The sequence below is a fragment of the Puntigrus tetrazona genome, chromosome 18 (assembly GCF_018831695.1).
Source record: "Puntigrus tetrazona isolate hp1 chromosome 18, ASM1883169v1, whole genome shotgun sequence".
NCBI classification, from domain to species: domain Eukaryota; kingdom Metazoa; phylum Chordata; class Actinopteri; order Cypriniformes; family Cyprinidae; genus Puntigrus; species Puntigrus tetrazona.
Window position 1 is genome coordinate 3,443,876 of NC_056716.1, and position 21,256 is coordinate 3,465,131.

Here is a 21,256-nt window from a genome sequence, read left to right on the forward strand (position 1 = left end):
TCTCTGCTCCGAGAAAAAAACAATGCACATCCTTGTATTGAGACATCCGGCCCCCCAGCCAACAGCAATATTCAAGCAGCTTTGAAGGACAAAGGAATAAAGAGTTCCTTTCTTTGTTGGGACTGTCAGGCCCGCTGCGCAGTCTGTCACCGAGGCCTTTCAAATACTTATGACGAGGAGAGAGAGAGAGAGAGAGAGAGAAAATCCTCAGCCACACACACACTTGCTTAAAAGTACAGGTCTAAACAAACGCTCAAACGTGTGCTACACAAAACAGGACAATCATTTGTCCTACAGGAGGACACTGCAGCAGATGCAGTGACCGGCGGCTTTCCAAAACCCTCTCTGGAGCGTTTGCGCTCTTCCCTTATCCACAAACAGAGGATAAGCGTCTGTATCTGTACAGAACAGGAAAAAACAAGACCTAGCCACTATGAAGATCAATCCCGATCTAAATCACAGCCCTATTTTACACACTTAACACACGACAGGAGAAACAGGGCTGATCAGACCAAACCCAAATTTAATTTCCATAGATAATTATATTTGTTTATTTTCAGATTTGGGTTCTCATTATTATTTGTCCTCTTATCGGTCATGGTAATACTTTAAGATGATTAAAAACCACAAAGTGAATCAGTCTTCCTCTCTTTTAATCTAAAGTTGCAAGGATGAGACTTACGGTGTGTGCAAAGCAAGCAAAAGACGCGCACACACACACACACACACACACACACACCGAGAACAACATCAGCACTCGACGACTTGCTCAGTTTTCTCATCCTCACTGCAATAAAAAGATTAGCATTAATGTGGCAGGAAGTAAATGGCATTATGTAGAGTTGAGCATAATCAGGGAGCGCTGGGGATATTACTATTCCTCACAATCTGTGTATGTGTGTGTGTGAGTTTGCTTCACACCGTCTCAATAATGCAGAAAGCTTTCCAATCAGCACCTCCTCCTTTATTCTCCCAACACACACACACGCACACATAAAAGGAGGGGAAAGATGGAGGAGAGCAATAAATGAACCTGGGCATCCCGCTGGTTAATTAGATAGTGCTGATTTGATTTTTCATTTCAATCCTTTTTTTTTTTTTTTGATGCTCTCTGGCTTTTGGATCCCATTTGAACGTGCTCTCTCCCAAACGGAAAGCTTTATTCTTATGATTGTTAACATTTACTATATTGCATACAGTACTACTTACAGCAACAAAATACACATAATAATATAAAACATAACAAAACACAGAAAATAAATATAGTGTAATAAATAAAGAGCTAAAGGACATTAATGAGGTAAGAGGGCAGGTTTAGTAAAATAAAAGTAAAATAAAAGAACAGAACAGAAAACTGAAAATAAATAAAAATGTAAAATGAATAATAATATAAAAAAATAAAACAATACATAAAATATTGTATAAATAAATTGAATATAGATAAAACATAATAAAAATATAATCACTCGGTAAAACAATAATCACATGTCACATGATGTGTATCCTTTCCCAAAATGACTTTTTTATTATTTATTGTAGGCAGGTCTGGAAATTATTTTTGGAAATGTGACTTGCGCTTGTCTCTGATGTTTTGATATTTATCCCATTTTAGGAGAACGAACTTCTGTTTTGAATCAAAGAGTTGTTCATCCTTTGATTTTCTTTTTTTGTATTTAGATTTACCAAAAGCAAAATGAATAAATAAATTAAAATCTAAATGAGAACAAACCACTGACTTTTACATATTTTACAAAAAGCTGACTTATTTCACTTGATCAGCTCACACTGACGCACACTAATCCATGAATCTAGTGAGAACTGTGCCTAGCGAGTGACTCACCTCTTGACCAACCATCAAAAAGTGAGACCCGTCAGATATCGAAGGCACAGAAATTCAAACACACCGTGAGAGACCAAGGAACTTCAGACGGACACAGACGCAGCATTAGCCGGCCTCCCCTCCCCCTCTCAGTGGAATGCAGGAATGTGGTGCTAAACCTAGCATAACGCCACTCTCTCCGACCATCATTTCCAGGAAGGGGACCGTTTTCCCATGGGCTGGGTTTGTCCAAGTAGCCGTTCTGTTTGAACTCCACCTCATCCATACAGCCCGAGTGAACAAGGGTCTCCACAACAACAGCTTTAATTATGCTCCTCCCGCCAAACGATCCGTCTGGAGAATTGTGAGGTAATACTCTTCCCAGACATTAACGGTGTTATTACGCTCTCTTACAAATAGCTTCACTGTCTGAAAGGTTAATTACGAATCGCTGTAATTTCCCACTTTCAGAAATGTGCTTCCAACAATAAAAAGCGCAGTTGTAATCAGAAAGCGGCAGCTGTTTGAAGCTATCTGTGGGGAATGAGAAACGTTTGATATAAACTCAATTGCCTGATACACCGTTTCGTTCGTTTATTTCTAGTCTACTGCGTTTCACTGCGTGTGTGTGTATATGGCCTCACATAGCCAAGATTTTACTCTCTGCCCTTGAAAATGTCAGTGTGAGAAACAGAGTCTCTGGGTCCCAGGTGTGTGGATAAGGCAATAAGCGGAGGTCTTGGGGAAGTGTTGAGATAAGACCACCACAGCCAGAGCTGACAGGCCATCAGTAACTGCCATCTAATGTAATCTCATTACCAGTCTCTCCACCGTCTGACTCCTGTCTAATTTCATCTGATTAGTCTTCATGCCACTCTTTACTGTCAAATATAGATTTTCAATGATACACTGTGGTGTACTAGGGAGATATGATGTTTGCCAATAAAGTAGTTAAATAAATAGTGAGGCCTTTTACTGCACTTCTGTAAGACTGAAAATATCTATCACACAAAGAATGTCTTTATGTTCAAAAAAAATTAAGCTGATAGAAGAAATGGCTTCCTGTTATAAGACTCCAGTCATTAACATTCAACAGTACAACAGAACTAAAAATAAAATGTTTTGCTATAAAATGATGTTATTTCTTTTTCATGTAATGGAGGGAATATGTTATGCTTGATGAATCTTATCAAGCATAAAACAAAAGTAAATTATGAATGCTTTAAACTTGGCTCTGAAGACATAAATAATGTCACTTCATTTAAAATAACAGTTCTTGTACTTTAAAATTAATCATTTTACAGCATTTTAATCACAAGTAAACTAAAATTAAAAAAACTAAAAAAAAACATCTATTTTTTAAATATATAGATGCATGTGTGTGTATTTATAGGTACATAAATATACACAGCACACACACACATATTATGGAAATAAATACTTTTATTTTGGATGCAGTAAATTGTAATTAATCATTTGACAGCACTAGTTTTAATTAAAACAAATGTATTATATTTGGTTTTACAACGTTCAAATTTATTCATGTGATGGCAAAGCTGAATTCTGAGCAATCATTCTTGTCTTTAGATCCTTCAAAAATCATTCCAATATATTTTCTAATATATTCTTTTGAATTCTCCAGGAAGAGAAAGTTTAAATCAACAGCATCCATTGGAAACGTAAATCATGAATAAAATACAGTCCTATAAAAACAAATATTACTGATGCTTCATCAAATATTGTGGACAAAAATGGAACTCCTTTGAGGGAATGATTCTTGTTCAAACGTATCCTCAAAAGATGGCCTGACATCTGAAACAACTGATGGCTGAATGAAAGCACAGCAGCAAAATAGCTAATAATGAAAATAGCTGGAGATGAAGGGGGAGAGGTCAGAGTTCAATTATGAGGCCTGAAATGTAGTCTCTGGTTTCTTTCAACTTCAAGTTCTGCAAGCGCTTCCATTCCATACACGTCTGTCAACTCTCAGATTCACAGCTTAAATGATAGCTTTTCAGTGCCGCTCTACAATAGCTACATTACTATCAAGAATTTTAATAGTGTCACGACTTTGTTATTGTTTGTCATGTGCCATGTGTTCCATTTAACCCACTTTAGTTAATTGTCTTTATTGTCTTCAGCTGTGTGTAGTTAATTTAGTGATTTACCTGGTGTATTTCCTGTGGTTTCAGTTCTGTTTGTGCGATCTTGTCTTTATGTGCGTGTGATTTTGTCCTATCTGCCTGCCTGCCTGCCTGTATTTATATTGTTTATTTTCATCTCTGAGTAGATTAAAACGCTTTATTTACCTTTATGCTCGTTGTGTGCTCTCCTGCTAACCACATGCGTGACAAATAGTCATATATGAACCAAATAATTCAGTCAATCCTCAAATTGTGCATCTCATTTGCTAAATTGTGTAAGCCTATATAATATAAACTGGCATAACATCAGTCATCAGCCACCAAGATGTTATAGTTATTGCTATTAGATCCATTGAAAAACCTATACTGGTAATTTATCTAACAGCATTATCCAGAAATGGGCAACAACCAATGTGTTCTGAACTTAAAGGAAACAATGGTAGCTCATGGATCGTGCATGCTGCAGACCTCCAACCTTTTTGTTACCAACCGTTACACCACACCAACCCATAACTTACAATAAGTAGACACTGATGAGGCTCCAGCGAGAACAGAGAGTCATGCATGAGATCACTTAAAGATCACGCCTAGATCTCACTGCTCAGAACATGAATCAGTGTCTCAGTGTCTTTAAAACAGAGATTAGGAAAGTCTTTCTTGCTTCAAACACCATCAGACAGCAGTATCATGTAATACATGAACAGTTATGTCAGTCCCGCTGTAGTGCAGTGGCGCTTATAGAGCTCAGGCGGGTCAGATGAAATTATTAACTCCACTGACCTACAGGTAAACATCACATTGATCTGTGTTAGAGACCGGAGAGCGGGGATTGGCCGTGTGGCTGTCTCTCCACCACAGCATATAATCTAACACACCTCATTTAGCCCACTGGAGGAGAGGGCAAATGCTCACGGAGACGGACAGATTTTCTGAGACACCGCGATGTCTGGGTCGCAGAGGTTGCGGTATTGACGGTGGGTTAGGGCAGTGCCAGGGACGGCTGTTTTGACCTCTCCTCCCAGGAACCACTGGGGGCACATCCATTACCCTGGGCTGAAGTACAGTGCAGTGTGGGGTCGCTGACCTCTCTGCACGCTGGTGAAATACAACACCCATTTATCAAGGGGTCTGGAATGCAGGCTGAGAAATTAGATGGGGACAGAGAGTGACGGGGCAAAGCCAAATATCTCCCAAATACCAGGCATTTAACAGACAAGCAAGCAATTTTGAATGGGAGAAAGAAAACTGTTGGATGACAGAGTTTTCTCTTGTTCTCTGTTGATGACATCGATGAGCAGTGGGGTCAGAGGTCACAAAGCACTCTCCAACATGTACAAGTCGACTCAGTGACAGCGTATTAAACACATCCATTCTTTAAGGGGGGGGTAAAGTGCACTTTCATGCATTTAGAGTTGTTTAAACTGTTAAAATGGATTCTCATGCTACACATGGAGAAAGTTTCAAAAAACTATTTTGACATATGACTTTATGCGCCAAAAATCTTTACTTCCAGGTTCGTACAGAGTTTCTGAGAGTTTTTGTCGATTGTTGGTTTTCATAATGTAGCCGATGGTCAAACTCGTTGTATAGGCATTTCTCTAGGTACTCATTAACATAAGATTGGGTGAAACTGGTGTGTAACGCCCCCTTAACCAACTATTACAACTATTTCTGTTTTATGTATCCCAACAGTCCCATCAGCAGGCTCAAGTACTTCTTTATTGGGTCTTTTTTGTTGTTGTTGAAAATGACAATGTCCAGAAACCAAATTATAGTTACATATCTTAAGTTTACATATACAATATATTTTACAGATTTTATTAAATAAAATAAAAATATTTAATTGAATAGTAAAAATAATCATAATATGTTATATATTGAACTAATAATATGTATGTGTATATATATATATATATATATATATATATATATATATATATATATATATATATATGAACTAATAATAATTATAAAAATAATAATAATAATAATAACTGCAATTAATTTGTACATCCTAGGTACATGTACCTATTAAATTGCTTTAAAATGAGTGTGGGTATGTTGGTTTAGCTATAATGGCCTTTAATGAGCAGATCAGTATCTGTGCTGCTCTGCAATGCTCTATGTGCCATTAACTCCTCTTAGAGATCATCTCAGAGACCCATCAATTCCTGATAGGCTCCTACTCTAATGCTGCCTGGAGAGCTGGAAATAAAGGCCTGACCAGCAGCTAATAACTCATTACAGACCCACTGAGCTGGTGGTTAGATAAATAGAGAGGGGAAAACAAACATGTCATTCAGCTTGGTGCCAAAGCATGCATACACACATAAACACACACACTCTGCTCTCATTTTACTCCAGTTATGCCTCCATGTGACCCTGAGAGGCGCCTGTGCTTTAGCCTAAAAATATAAGAGGCCAAACAAACACATTTCATACCGTTTTCACGCCCTGTTTAGTCATGGGATCAGGCTGTGATGAGCAGCGATCATGCAGACATGATTGCTGGGAGTGTTGTTAATGAGAGTTATCATGTCATGCCAATACTGTACTTTCAGCATCCAGCAGGAGGCGCCACACCTGCCTTGATGGTCACTCCTTACCAGCGTCTCTGTAGGAAATAGGTGATGCTCTAGAAGAGTTCCAGGTGCCGCAGATGAGGGGTTTAACATTCTAGAAGCTATCTATCAAAAGGCAGCGGGAAAGAAAGATAAATGACTTCACTGATCTGGAGAACAACAGCATTTCAATGAGCTAGTAAACACACAGTCACACAAACTAATACTTTTTTAATATTCATGCATCTCAATTTCAAACCTTGTGTTAAGCAAACTAACAAAAAACAAACAAACAAAAAACGGCGTTCTCTGTGTCTTATGAGGGAATTAACTACAGTTTCACAAAACACTATGAATTATGTAAGGAAGCAAGAAAATTTGAATAGCCTAACATGTAAATCATTGTCATTTAAAATCTTGCAATACAAAAACAGTACATATTCAATTTTATTTTACATATTCATAAACATACACTTCCCTTCAAAAGTGTATGGCCTGTACAATTTTTCAATTTCTCTTAGAGCTGCACTGATTGATCAAATATAAAGTAAAAACATAAATACGGTAAAGTTTATTATGTATAAGTTACGGTAAACATATTATGAATAATTTAAAACAATTTCTATTTCAGTTTTTATATATTCAGTTTTTCCTCTGACATCAAATCTTAATTTTCAAGATTTCACTACATAATCCTTTAGAAGTAACTCATTTTAATATGCTGATTTGGTGCTCATTCGATATTTTATATTAGCACTATTATTATCAGTTGTGCTGATTAACATTTTTGTGGAAACTGATATTTTACTTTATTGTTTATTTTTGTCCATTTACAAAATGCAAAGTGTCAAATTACAAAGTGAGTGAACAAAAGAAAAATCTAAATCAAATCAATATTTGGTGTTACTACCTTTTCCAAACAAGTGCTAATGATCATCAATGTCTCACATAGGTTGAAACCCAGTCATGAACTGAAACAGAAACAGCTTTGTAGGAGGCTTAAAACTGGGTGAGGAAAAGTCAAACTCTACTACCAAGGTGAGGTTGTGAAAAACAGTTTCGTGTCATGGCATGATTGAGCAACAAGACACAAGGTAGTTATACTGCATCAACAAGGTATCTCCCAAACAAAGATTTCAAAGCAGACTGGGGTTTCAAGATGTGCTGTTCAATCTCTTTTGAAGAAGCACAAAGAAACGATGAGGATCGTAGACGCAGTGGTTGGCCAAGGAAACTTAGTGCAGCAGATGAAAGACACATCAAGCTTATTACCCTTCGAAATCGGAAGGGGACCTATTGGGACCCAGGTACACCCATCTACTGTCCGGAGAAGTCAGAAGTGGTCTTCACTCAAGTATAGGAAATGGGGTGCAGAATAAAGGCAGCAGGTGCTCTGGACTGATGAGTCAAAATTTTTAATATTTGGCTATAGCAGAAGGCAGTGTGTTCATCGAAGGGCTGGAAAGCAATGCAATAATGAGTCTCTGCAGGCAACAGTGAAGCATGGTGGAGGTTCCTTAAACATTTGCGGCTGCATTTCTGCAAATGGAGTTGGAGATTTGGTCAGAATTAGTGGTGTTCTCAATGCTAAGTAATACAGGCAGATACGCTATCATGCAATACCATCAGGGAAGCGTATAACTGGCCCCAAATTTATTCTGCAGCAGGACAACAACCCCAAACATGCAGCCAAAGTCATTAAGAACTGTCTTCAGTGTAAAGAAGAACAAGAAGAACTGGAAGTGATGGCATGGCCCCCACAGATCCCTGATCTCAACATCGTCGAGTGTGTCTGGGATTACACGAAGACACAGAAGGATGTGAGAAAGCCTAAATCCACAAAAGATCTGTGGTTAGTTCTCCAAGATGTTTCGAACAACCTACCAGCCGAGTTCCTTAAAAAACTGTGCAAGTGTATCAAGAAGAATTGCTGCTGTTTTGAAGGCAAAGGGTGGTCCCACCAAATATTGATTTGGTTTAGATTTCTCTTTTGTTCATTCATGAAAATAAATGTTTAACACTTCCATTTTTAAAAGCATTCTTTGTTTACAGCATTTTTTCACAGCTGGTAGCGCATATATATATATATATATATATATATATATATATATATATATATATATATATATATATATATATATATATGATACTAGCTGCAGACAGTGCAAGAGCACATGAAAGCTTTATAGAGAATGAAGATCTGTTTAAGCAGTGAAGAATGCCCTGCTGATGGGATTCTAATTCTAGTTTCATTTAGAGAGGGAGTTTCCTCACAGCCAGGGTCTCGATTAGAGAGGTAACGGGCCGTAAACAGAGAGAGAATGAAAACCGGAGAGAGAAGGAGATGGGAAATTAAGAGAAATCAGCTGGAAAGAATCAGAAGATGTCACTGGTGGTTCATTGTCAAGTATCTACGTACATATAAAAACAGAACCGTCATGCTCCACACTCCAAGAGACTCCACTGCAAACAAAAGCAAACAGATCCACAGCAGCCATGTGCAACCAGCAGCTGTTAGACCCATCTCACCATCAGTCGAGCAATCAGTTATCATCTCTCTCTCTCTCTCTCAATCTCTCTGACTATCCCACACTCCATGCTGCACCTACCTCAGCTGGAGCCCCCTGCAGACAGTCAAACATTTTACAGAACACCTGGAAGGGGAGGAGATGAGACGTCTGCTCAGACAAACAACACATCAGTCTTGAAGGAATAGTTCACCCAAAAATGAAAAATCTGTCATCATTTACTTACCCTCAGATAGTTCCAAATCTATATGAATTTCTTTGTTCTGCCAAACACAAAGGAAGATATTTTAAAGAAAGTTTGTAACCAGGCTGTTTTTGGTCACCATTGACTTCCATAGTAAGAAAAAAATTACTATGGAAGTCAATAGTGCCCGAGAACTGCTGTTTCTCAGATTCCTCAAAATATCTTCCTTTGTGTTCAGCTTAACAAAGACATTCATACAGATTTGGAACTATGTGAGGGTGAGTAAATTATGACATTTTTCATTTTTTGGTGAAGGAAGCACAGCAATACAGACCAACAGACTTCATAAAAGTCTTAAGAAAACCATGTAGTTTAGGGTTGTAGCTCACAATATTTAGGTATGAGAGGCTATGCTATGTGCTCACATTTTATTTACAATATAGTATAACCTTAAATGCCATATTAATTCTAAACCGTTATTATAAACTGATTCAAGATCTTCAAGGCATCACATCTAATCATTTAGAACAAATCCAATGCTTTAGACATTTTTTACCACATTGGTTAAAGTTACATTGGTCAGAATTAAATAGAAATTCACTTTCATAAAATACATACATTTTCATTGTAATGCAATATAACGACAAAAGCACCTGAATCTATTCTTTTATGGAGTAAATGTCAAATGTTTTGAGAAAAGGACAGCACAAATAGATTTTTGCCCATTAAAATTCTCATGCAGGTATCTTAGTAGAAAGGACGTTAAACAAACACTGGATTCAGATGCCAATTATATATATGACCCTCGACCACAACGCCAGTCGTTTTTTATATTTGAGGCAGAAAAAAAATATATCTTCATATAAAATGATCTACTTTATATCCTAATGATTTTTGGCATACACATATACCTGTGTCACTTAGTAGTGATTTTGTTGTCCATCTGACGTTTAGCATCCAGGATTGAAACTATACAATTTAAAACACGTAATGAAGCACCTATTTACAGAATTATGTATATAAGAGGTTAATGATACTAAACCTTGTGCATAGCGTTAATTGTACAAAACCAGATGAATGTATATGTGGCATGTGATGCTGTAAATCTTAGAAGGCAGTTTAAATCAAATCTTCTGCTGTGGAGTAATAATGATGATGCTATTGTAAAACTGCATTCATATGCAAATATATTCGTCGTGTGTCTACATACGCGTGCAAGTGTGCGCTCCAAGGCTTTCCTGCTGTTGTGGCTCATTCCTGACCTGTTGGCTCCTGTTCTGTCTCACTGAACACACGCTTCGTTCAATGAAATAATTACTATGTGTTTCTATGACTAAACACTACACATTCCACACTTTTTCTCTTACTTCTGGTGTTATTTAGAATATACAGATCATGAAACATACACCCTATAGTCATGTGTAGGTATAGTAAGCGTGGTGCTCAGGGTGTTCCCTACGCTTTCCATGTTTAAGTGTCTCTGATTGGGGTCGCCGTGGAAACAGGGCAACGGTCCAATGCAGCTCCTGTCTGCACAGGTAAAGCACGCGATGCGGCTTTGATGAATCAACCTGTTGTTGACACAGCTGCACATTCTTTCTCTCGCTCTCTCTCTCTTTCCTCGAAACTTGTGTAAACAAAGACCGAGATCAAGCTCATTTTAAAAGTTTGCCAAATTGTTGAATTAGAAGTACATATTTATTGAAATCCAGATACACTGCCAAAACTTTCATCTGGATATGTTGTAAGAATTTGGCCAGAAGAGGCCAAAAAAAAAACAAGCCAAAATATTAACTGTAAGCATCAACAGAAACTGTCACTGCCAAAACTAATATAAGTAAAGGCGACAGATCACCCAAAAATGAAAAATTCTATCATTAATTACTCAGCCTTATGTTGTTCCAAACCTTTCAGACCTTTGTTTATCTTCGCAACACAAATTAAGATATTTTCGATTAAATCCGAGAGCTTTCTGACCCTGCATAGACAGCAGCACAACTTAAAGTAGTTCAAGGCCTACAAAGGTATTAAAGGCATTGTTAAAATATTTCTTGTGAAATCAGTTATTCAACCTTAACAGAGCTACAAGAATACTTTTTCCAAACAATGAAAGCAAACAAAAATAATGACTTGATTCAACAATTTCTTCCTTTCCGTGTCAGTCTTTGATAAGCGTTCACATATAGCTTCATAAAATTACTATTGAGCAGTTAGATTATTTTTATGATGCCCTTTCTGGGCCTTGAACAATAAGTTGTGTTGCTGTCTTTGCTGGGTCAGAAAGCCGTCAGTTTTCATCAAGAAAACTTGATTTGAGGATTATGAATTTAAATAACATAAGGGTCAATTATTAATGGCAGAATTTTTAATTTTGAGTAAAATATCACTTTAATAAAAGTTCAAATATCATTGTAAACTATAATAAAGTAAGTCCTATATACAGAAAAATAACTTGTACCTCAGGGAACAAAAGTATACAAATTTTACATGAAGTTTCTGTGCTGAAGAAAGCCTATGATGAACAGGTGCCATTTTGAGCTTTATCCTGAGGCGCATGAGCATAAAAGCCCAGATGATGATGGCCACTATAGAGAGGAACTGGTGTTCAGCACTTACTAAATCTACAACATTTTACAGCATTCTACATCCCCATGCACTGCCAGAGGCCTACACACTCAAGAGTCCAACATGTCCAACATCAAATACACACATACACACACAAACACCACACTGAGCCTGTACAGCTGGTGATGTCATCAGCCGTAGGCCACGCTCACGCATCATCAGCACCGATTCAAGCTCCATCCAGCGATGAGAGAGAACCCCGTCACTAGAGACCACGAGAGGGAAAAGATGAGATAGGACTGAGGAAAGGATAAAAGGCTTGGGAGAACAAAGACAGATAATGGCTTGAGGACAAATTAAGAGTGACATTTTACAATCTGTCATATCATATGTATAATCTAACCAGCAGAACTACTGTGTCCCACTTCTGATGAATGAAAGTTAGATCACACGTGATAGTCTTAAACTGATGGATGATAAAAAAAATACAGGACATTAAAAACAACATGTATTGCATTCCAGTGAAGAAATCATTTACCAGGAAAAGAGTAAAAGAATGGCACTTGGGTGTTGATCTATCAAATCTATAAAAAAATTCTGAAAAAATGCTGTTCTTTTGAATTTTCTGTTAATCAAAGAATTCTAAAAAAATTATTGCATATTTATGATAATAATAGATTATTTATAAAGCACTATTTTATTTGAATTACTTGAATTACTTTTATTAAATAAAAGCAGGCTTGGTGAGCATAAGAGATTCTTTAAAATGCAATAAAATCTTACCAACCCCCAAAGTATTTTATATATTATGGCATTATTTGGTAAAAAATACTCTTCATATGTACATGTGTGCCCATATAGCACATAATAAAAATCTAGATTTTAGCTTGACTAGTTCAAATAAGTCAAGACATCCACAATGATTTAGAAAATTAATTTTTTTATAAATTTTACACAATGACATCTTTGACGTATTTCAGCTAATAGAAGCTGGAAATTACGTTATGTGTCAAAATTCCACAGTTTGCCTGGAAAACAGCGTAACTGCTATATTCTGTGAAATTCCTGCACATTGACACTGGCCTAAGGGTCAGGCTGTGTTTCTATGGTTACGAGCCCCAGAGGACAGCGCAGGAGTAGAGGAGGGAGTGGAGACAGATCGGACTTGTCCGGTTCTTCTGATAAGAGACTCAGAGCAGCTCGTTCCACATTCTCCTACTACCATCCATCAGCTCGGGTCACACAACACTGATCCTGCATGCGTCCTCACCTCTGACCCCGCTCATCACTCACGCTAACACAGCGTTTATCTGTGCCACACACACAGGCAGATCTGAAACACTGCTCTCCTGAAACACATTCATCCGAATGCCTCTTACCAAGCTTTTCATTTTCAGATGATAATGTTTTAAAGTACTTTATCAGGCTGCAGAGCTGATGGAAGGGGCCCCAGAGAGGAATGTTGTTCTTTGTGGGGGAATAAATGGCTGATCACACTGCCAAAAACAGGTTGGTAAACATGTCTACTCAGCAGCACATACTGCCCCTCCTCACGCTATACTGTACATTTCAGCCCACTTCAATTAACATCCACAAGGAGAACGGAGGGGAAAGAGATTGAGGAAATAGGGTAAGAGGATGGAGGGATAGCAGAAATAGATGACCATAGATGACTGATGATTCCTAAGAGGGCAAACTGAGAGATAGGATGGAATATTAAAAATATACACTATTTTTTGGGTCAGCAATAAAGCTTTGGGTGAGAAATAAAGAAGTCTCTTATGCACACAAAAGCTGATTTAGTGTCACATGATCATTCAGAATCATTCTATTATTATGATTAGGTGCTCAAGAAAAATTGTGCCCCTTAATATTTTTGTCAGGATTCTTTGATACATTTAAAAACCCAGCTTTTATGTTAAAAAACTATACTGGTTAACTAAGATCTTTTTTATTTTAAATCTAACTGGTACCAGTCTATGTTAGGTCCAAGAGATTAATTTAATTAAAAAATATTAATGCATTTTTTTCAGGGCAAATAAAAAAATATTTTGAGATAAATAAAAATCATTATAAGTGTGAAAATATCAATATGTTATTTTGATCGTCCCGGCCCAAGATCATTATTCATTGGTTTCCATACAACTGATGGGATTACTGACAGATTATGAAATTCTGATGTCTTATCAATAACACAGAGGTCAAAAATCTGTCTGATTTAGTCTGATTGTGGCACTTAATGTGAGCCTGTGGCTGTAGGGAAGTGGATCTGGGGAATAGAGAGCAGAACCATGAGCCAGTATTTCTGCATGTTGTCAGATGTGCTGCCTATACACAAATACACACACACACACACACAGATTGAGAGAGATAGAGAGAAAGTCTTCTCTCCAGGACATGGAGACTGACAGCTCAGACACTGTCCAGCTATTTGTTCCACTAACTCGCAGACAAGCTCTCCCAGTGGGCAAAAGCGGCTCGAATAACAATACATTTGACTATAAAGATCCACACACACAACTCACAAAACCCGAGGAAGACCAAGGAAATGACAAAATACACAGACATACATCAAAACAAATATACAAATATACATATACTCATATACGGTTATGTAATTTTTTTTTTACATTATTTAAGCACTGTCAATCAAATTAACCTCACTGAGACAAAAGAATCTGTCATGCTACTCTAAAAATATAGGTAATTTTAAGGACCAAGACACAAACAGACATTCATAACATGTTTGTCTGTGGTGCACACACATCAGCTGGAATGAGCGTCACTGTGCATGTTGGAAACAGTGAAAAACGAGAAGAGAAGGAACAGTGTTTCCTCTGAGAAAAGACAAGCTTTTTATACTCTCTTGGAAGTGGAGTAGGCTAATTAGAAAAGCAGGCCTACTTAAATCATATTAATAACAGCCATGCTACCTCACTCAGAGAACAAGCAAGAATGTGTGAGATCCACATCCTAACCCTTCAAACACCCCGGCTCAGAATAATATACAGAGTCTCCTACTAATGCTTTAATCGAGGATGATCAGGAGATATACAGGAGATTACCAGCATTTGCTAAGACAAGCATTACCATTATTCATGCTCATGCTAACCCTCAGAATTAAACTTTGGGGCATAACTCATCCCACACCGTTTGTGCTACAGACATTAATTATATCTTAAATTGCATGACATCTTGTGGAGATGCAATTACTTTTCCAAGCGATCAGACTTAAAGTGCTTATCTAGTACAAGAAACGAGGAACAGCACAAAATGCTTTTGGTCAATAAGCAAGGTCTGATCAATATAATATAATTCAGAATATCCTAGAAACTAGCAACTAACCGGAAACAAATTGTAATACTAATACCTAAGTACAACCAACGATACCAAAATACTGTAAAAATCTGGTTTTAAATCCTACTGAAAAATCCTCTATGGGCCAGAACATACTGGCTTAGTCAGACACCAGATGGCCAGTTCAATGTTCAGATATATTTATTACTACAAGTATTTTGTCATTTTGTCTGCTTGTACACAGAGGGGTCACACTTCCTGTTTTAATCCAAGCTAAGCTGTCTTAAAGGGACAGTTCACACATATACACACACATACATATATATATATATATATATATATATATATATATATATATATATATATATATATATATATATTTGTTTAATTTGTGTTGAAATTATTGGTTTAGACATTAAATCCAATTAACAGGAAATAATTTAATTATAATAATTTACATCTAACCATTTTCTCAGTTTGATTCAAAAACACCTTGCATCTGTGTATATTTATATATACATAATAAATAAACACAGAGCAGACACATATATTACGTAAACAAAAACATTTTCCGAGGTACAGCTGACCAGTGTCTACCAGCATTCACAGTATGCCTGTATAAGATCTATTCTGAATTATTTAGCTGCTTTATCACTTACTAAGGAACAAATTTACCTCCTCCATCCCCAGCTCCACCTTTCATCACAATCAAGATTCAGCTTTCTGACATTTCTTGTTTTCTCAAATCAGACTGCTTTTATCTTGAATAATGTTGTTCCATTAAAATATCATTAAGAACATTACTGTTATCTGCTACATTTGGTTCTGTTCTGTTTACACTAATGGAATTACTGCTGCTCATCCATGACAGGCTGCATGGATGAACGGGGAGTTTTTGAACTGAACCATACCAGCAATCCAAACTGTATGCTAAGTGCCAGTCATCTTTGAAGATAATAGTCCTAACAGAATTATACACATGGTAGCTCTGGTGAATCATACTGAAACGATTCATTTTAGCATTAAAAGTTGTTAAAGGTTTAAGAACCTGAAACTCAAGGGGATTCAAATATTCTTGTGTTCCTTTGCATAAACATGACGGAATTGTGGCAGAATGTTTTTTGCGTGAACTATCCCTTTAACTAAATGAAGCAGTCTGTGTATTTTTGGAATGATGACATCAGTTATAGAATTGCGGTCAGACTGATTTACACTGTTAAAACGAGTGCCAATCATCTCTCATACAGCTGATGGAGAGCAGCGTAGGTTTGAGACACAAAGTGAGTGAAAGCGAGGGAAGGGGGTGGGTTATTCCTGAGAGTGTGAGACCGGCGGCAATTTGAAGGTCACCTCCAGTCAGCTTAAAGAGAGACCGACCCTCCATCCATCACTTCAAATGGCTATGGACACTTCACTGATGCACGAGAGAAAGAGAGAGAGAGAGAGAGAGATGCACTCAAACAGACAGATTAAAATCTTTCCCATGATCCCAAACACAAACCTAGACAAGCAGTTCATTTTCGTTGTGCCTGGTATTATGTGGCCAACTGCTTGTATTCTTGTTTCAATCAGCTCTTGGCCGTAAAGCAAATGGTTGGACATGGCTCCCATCGCATGCTAGCAGCAGCTTATTGCGTGCAAATCCTCCGAATGTAATACCTGTAACATGACAAATCCATGGATGCACAACTTCCGAGTCAGCGACTATGGAAACACAAACTGAGACCCGAGGGACACAATTCCATTAGGATTCCACTCACCTACAAAAGTACCCCATCCTGACTCCTATCGGCCAATCACGTCACGCTGCAAGGCTCAACTCCACACTCCCCGTGAGCGATTACAAGCATCATTTACACACAATGACGTATCACCTAATCTCGACTCTGTAAGACAGAATTGTATGTGTGTATTTCTTTTATCTGCTTCGATCTGACATAATTTGACTTGCAGATGCAGCCAAACACACAAGGACACGCAAACACCTAAATGCCCTTAGGGACAAGATTTTTGGAGCTGGTTGCCACTGAGAATCTTACATTCATTGATCTAATTTACTAGGGGCCTATGATTTGCGTAATCCAGTCATAAAAATGTAATTTACTGTATAGCTGTATAGCGAGAAGTGTTGTGGAATGTGGCGAATTTTACATCAAAAGTAGGTCAGTACTCTTAAATCAAAATGTGATATAGACTAATACCTGTGAATACTAAGCTGCAAAAATACAGCTTAAATATGTATCCTGTGTGTTCAGCATGTCTCTGTGTAAATGAAGATCTTAAGCAACCTGTCAAAATAAAAGTTTAGTTTAACTTGAAGAAACTGTGACAGAAATATTACTTAAAAGAATAGTTCACCCAAAAATGAAAATTACCGCATATTTTACTCACCCTAAAGCTATCCTAGGTGTATATATTTTATATACTTAAATTTTTTTTTTTATCCTGGCTCTTACGAGCTTGGTAATTCTTGTGAATAGTAGCCATTATTTTAAAGCTCTGTGAATCTGATATATCCACACGTACTGCAATGTAAAACTAACCTATATGCCTTCAGGGGGTTATCACGTGTCCTCTGAAGCAGATGTATGAGTTTTATTAACAAATCTATTGTTAATTTGACAATTCATAAATATAACATAAATAACTGACTCTGATGTTATTTTCTGTGAGAGTGGCGAGTCCTGGCTTCTTGGCTGACTTGGTAACTTACATTACGTCGAGTCAGAAGTCAGCCAAGAAGCCGGAACTCGGCGCTCAGTCAGTCAGTTATTTATTTATGTTATCATTTTAAAACTAGAAAAAAATAGTTACAAAAACCCATCAATCTGCTTCAGAGGACACGTGATAATTATGTAATGACTGTACTATCTCTAATAATAAAAATAAAATGAAACCAAAATGTATTTATTGTAGTAAAAACCAAAATGTATAAAATGTAGAAAAAGGTGGTCTAACAGAATTTAGTCAACACGAATAATGTTAGAACGTGTAGTTTTGCACATTCCTAAAATATGCACAAACTTATTTAGGAGAACATACCTGCTTTAGACCGACATAAACAATATTTATATCTGGGGATAAACAATAAATTATCTGTGTTTTTGCCAATAAAAGGTGAGTACTGTATATCTCCATGGCAGATTTTCCTGACCTGTGCTCCCTTGACAGGCTTCATGTTCCTGTCAATCTCACACATACATAAACACGCTCTCATTCATACTGTCTGACCATCAACCCTACTGACACAATCAAACTAGAGAAGAACACAGAATAGAGAGCTTGGACAACATACAGAAGGATTTAAAACACAAGTTGAAAGCATAACCTCAGGATTCCACTGCCTACGGCAATGTTTTCTTTGATAGTCTGCTCGTCCTGACCTGTTGGCTAGCAGTGAGTGTCAGTCCTCACTGCTCAGCACACGTTCACTGTGTATCACTATATAACACAGATTTAGTCAAAGCTGTTCTGTTCTCCTTTTATAGTGATTAATGGCCAAAACATGCTCAAAAACATGAACACAAATGCATTGGTTCATGCAAAACCTAAACAGAAATCTTTTCAATTCACCTTCCAAGAAGAATGCACAATAGATCACTTCCATACTGGTTAATATTATTGACTAATATTACTTTTTTGTGCAAACTAAATATATTATATTATATTATATTATATTATATTATATTATATTATAATTATAATTAAAATTACTATAATTAAAAAGAAATAAAAAATCACAAAAATCTAGTCTATTTTTGACCAAAACTATTTTTGGATATTGCTACAAATATATCCATGCTACTTATGACTGGTTTTGTGGGCGAGGGTCTCAAATGTAAAATGCTCCAAAATGTATTTGGATATTTGAAATGTCTGAATATCACTCAAAAAGCTAAATCAATGCTATCTGATTTAATATTTAATACGTTTAAAAGTGTGTCTCAAAGCAATACTTTTTTAGGCCAATGTGTGTATTCGAAGTGAGCACACACATAGAAATCTAGGTATACCTCACCGTTTAATCGCAAATCTAAATGCAGACATGCTCCACTGGCAGCAAAATGCCAAAAGAGACCCATCAGACCGTCTTTTTTCCCCAAGTCCACTCAAGGAGAAATAATGTCTGGATCAGATGAAACCCAATCAAAGCTCTTTCACACATGCAGCTATCTCAGTCTCATTGCTGTCAGGATGGGATGGAAGAAAGAACTCTTCAAACTACCTGGCCGTATGGAAATGTCACCATCAATCCTGGTCCTTCCACTTGATGTGTCTGTATGTATCAATACAGATATTTTTTTTTATTTGGCTTTAAGGCTTGAGAGTGGGCGGAGCATGGAAAAAAATGTCATAGCACATGAGACAATTTCTCACCAAAAACGACCTACATTTGGATAATGGATTTAGAGAGTTGAGTGAGACCATTGTGAAAAGTGCATGCACGAACACAAGCACACAACTTCCCCATCTATAGGAATCTGCCTCCTGAAGTTTCTCCATTAGGGAGGTATACATCCGCTCTAATGGATTGCTACTGGAGGCAACAGAACACATCCCTTCGGTCTGAAAATGATGGGTATTCAAGACTCAAGGAGCTGGAGAATGGAGTGAGCCAACGCTCAGGAACAACTGTTCATCATAACTTTGAAAATAAAAAAAAGATCTGATTTATGAGCGCAGACCACTGAAGGATTTCATGCTAAGTGAATATGCATACTTGCAAACCAAAAATATTGACAAGGCAAGTCTGATTACTAAAACAGGCATCATGCATCACCTACAGCAGTTATATAGGCTATCTGATACAATCAAGTTTGGAGTTACTATGTAATACAATAAGATTCTGGATTAAATACTTTTTTATTTCCTGAATCAAAATTTGAAACCATTTTCTTGTAAGTACCACGCTTGCAATAGAAATCTATGGAGGAAGTATTTAAAAAAGTAAAAATGTATATGATTTAATATGTTTTCTATTTGAAAGATGGAACAAATTTTCTAGCCACATAAACTTCTGGTTCTGTATTCAACATTGATACACCAACTAAAAATGTTCAGCCAAAAAAAATAAATCAACCAAAAAGCTCTGTAGTTGTGCAGTATCAAGAGTATCGAGAATATCAACTTTACAAAAAATGGTTTGATTTATCATATAATTTATCACCATAATTCCTGCGAATATAGTTTATGTAAACTATATTTTGTGGATGGTTATGCCACATATAACATGAACAATAACAAGTTTACCGCTTTTAACAGCCATGACAATAACTGTATATAACAGACAAACTTAACAAATGGATTCTATGTGAACTACAGATTTTCCATTGTATGCGCATAACTGAAAATATGATTATTGATTGCTTACAGGAAACACTTTTAACATTTCACGGATAACATTTCTCTTATATTTGCTCAGGAGAATTCCTTTAATGACATTATTACTAATTACAGAGAATCCCTATGAATGCATTTTTTGTAAACAGCACTTTGCAGATGGTTTGGCACATCTTATATGCAAAAGTAATCTGGTTGAAAGGTTTCACACAGCCATAACATAAGTATTAATATTATTGACAAATTTAGTAAATTGTTTTGAACACTTGCATTTGCCCAGGAATTTTTTTTAATAAGATTATGGTGGCATTTTTTTCAGTCTTTGAATTAAGCATTGCACATTAGGTGACCTCTCCTTCTCTCTCTGCATTAGTTTATCTAGCTGTTCTGTAGTCAACGGGGCATTGCCTACTCTTCTTTCTGTGTCCATTAGTGAGCATGTGATTAGCATTCCAGCAAAATTCCCTTAACGAGCCCTGGTCTGAGAACACAAACACGCACAGAAAAACACTGCATACGCACAAATACATTCGCCAGAGCATACACACGAACTGTATCTCAGATACACAAGTTCAGTCTGTTCAGCAGCCAGCCAGGACAAAGAATGGTCCATTTCCTGACCCGTAACACAGAGTTGAGCGAGCATGCCCAGTGCAGGACCCCTGAGAGATGGCTAGATGATGATGATAAGGAAACTCACATCAGGCCCTGACATTTTTTCTCCAGTCTGACCAACACAAATAAATCAATAAAGAGTACAATTTAAAAGCATTATTAACCTCTACGGAGGTTTTAGGTAGCAATAAAATGTAAAGTTC

At 37.0% G+C, this 21,256-nt stretch overlaps 1 protein-coding gene across 3 annotated transcripts in view; it reads right to left on the minus strand.

Annotated features, from left to right (window-relative positions):
• bcar1 (BCAR1 scaffold protein, Cas family member) overlaps nucleotides 1-21,256 on the minus strand; it is an 80,218-nt gene that overhangs the window by 42,573 nt on the left and 16,389 nt on the right. For 2 of the 3 annotated variants that reach the window (XM_043264554.1, XM_043264553.1), the window contains exons 2-3: nucleotides 9,134-9,178; nucleotides 6,570-6,650 (exon numbers count right to left, since the gene is read on the minus strand). The exons of the other annotated variant lie outside the window; for it this stretch is intronic. In XM_043264554.1, the coding sequence (XP_043120489.1) occupies nucleotides 6,570-6,650; nucleotides 9,134-9,178 (126 nt within the window). The remainder of the gene's footprint in view (nucleotides 1-6,569; nucleotides 6,651-9,133; nucleotides 9,179-21,256) is intronic. 3 annotated transcript variants of the gene reach the window in all.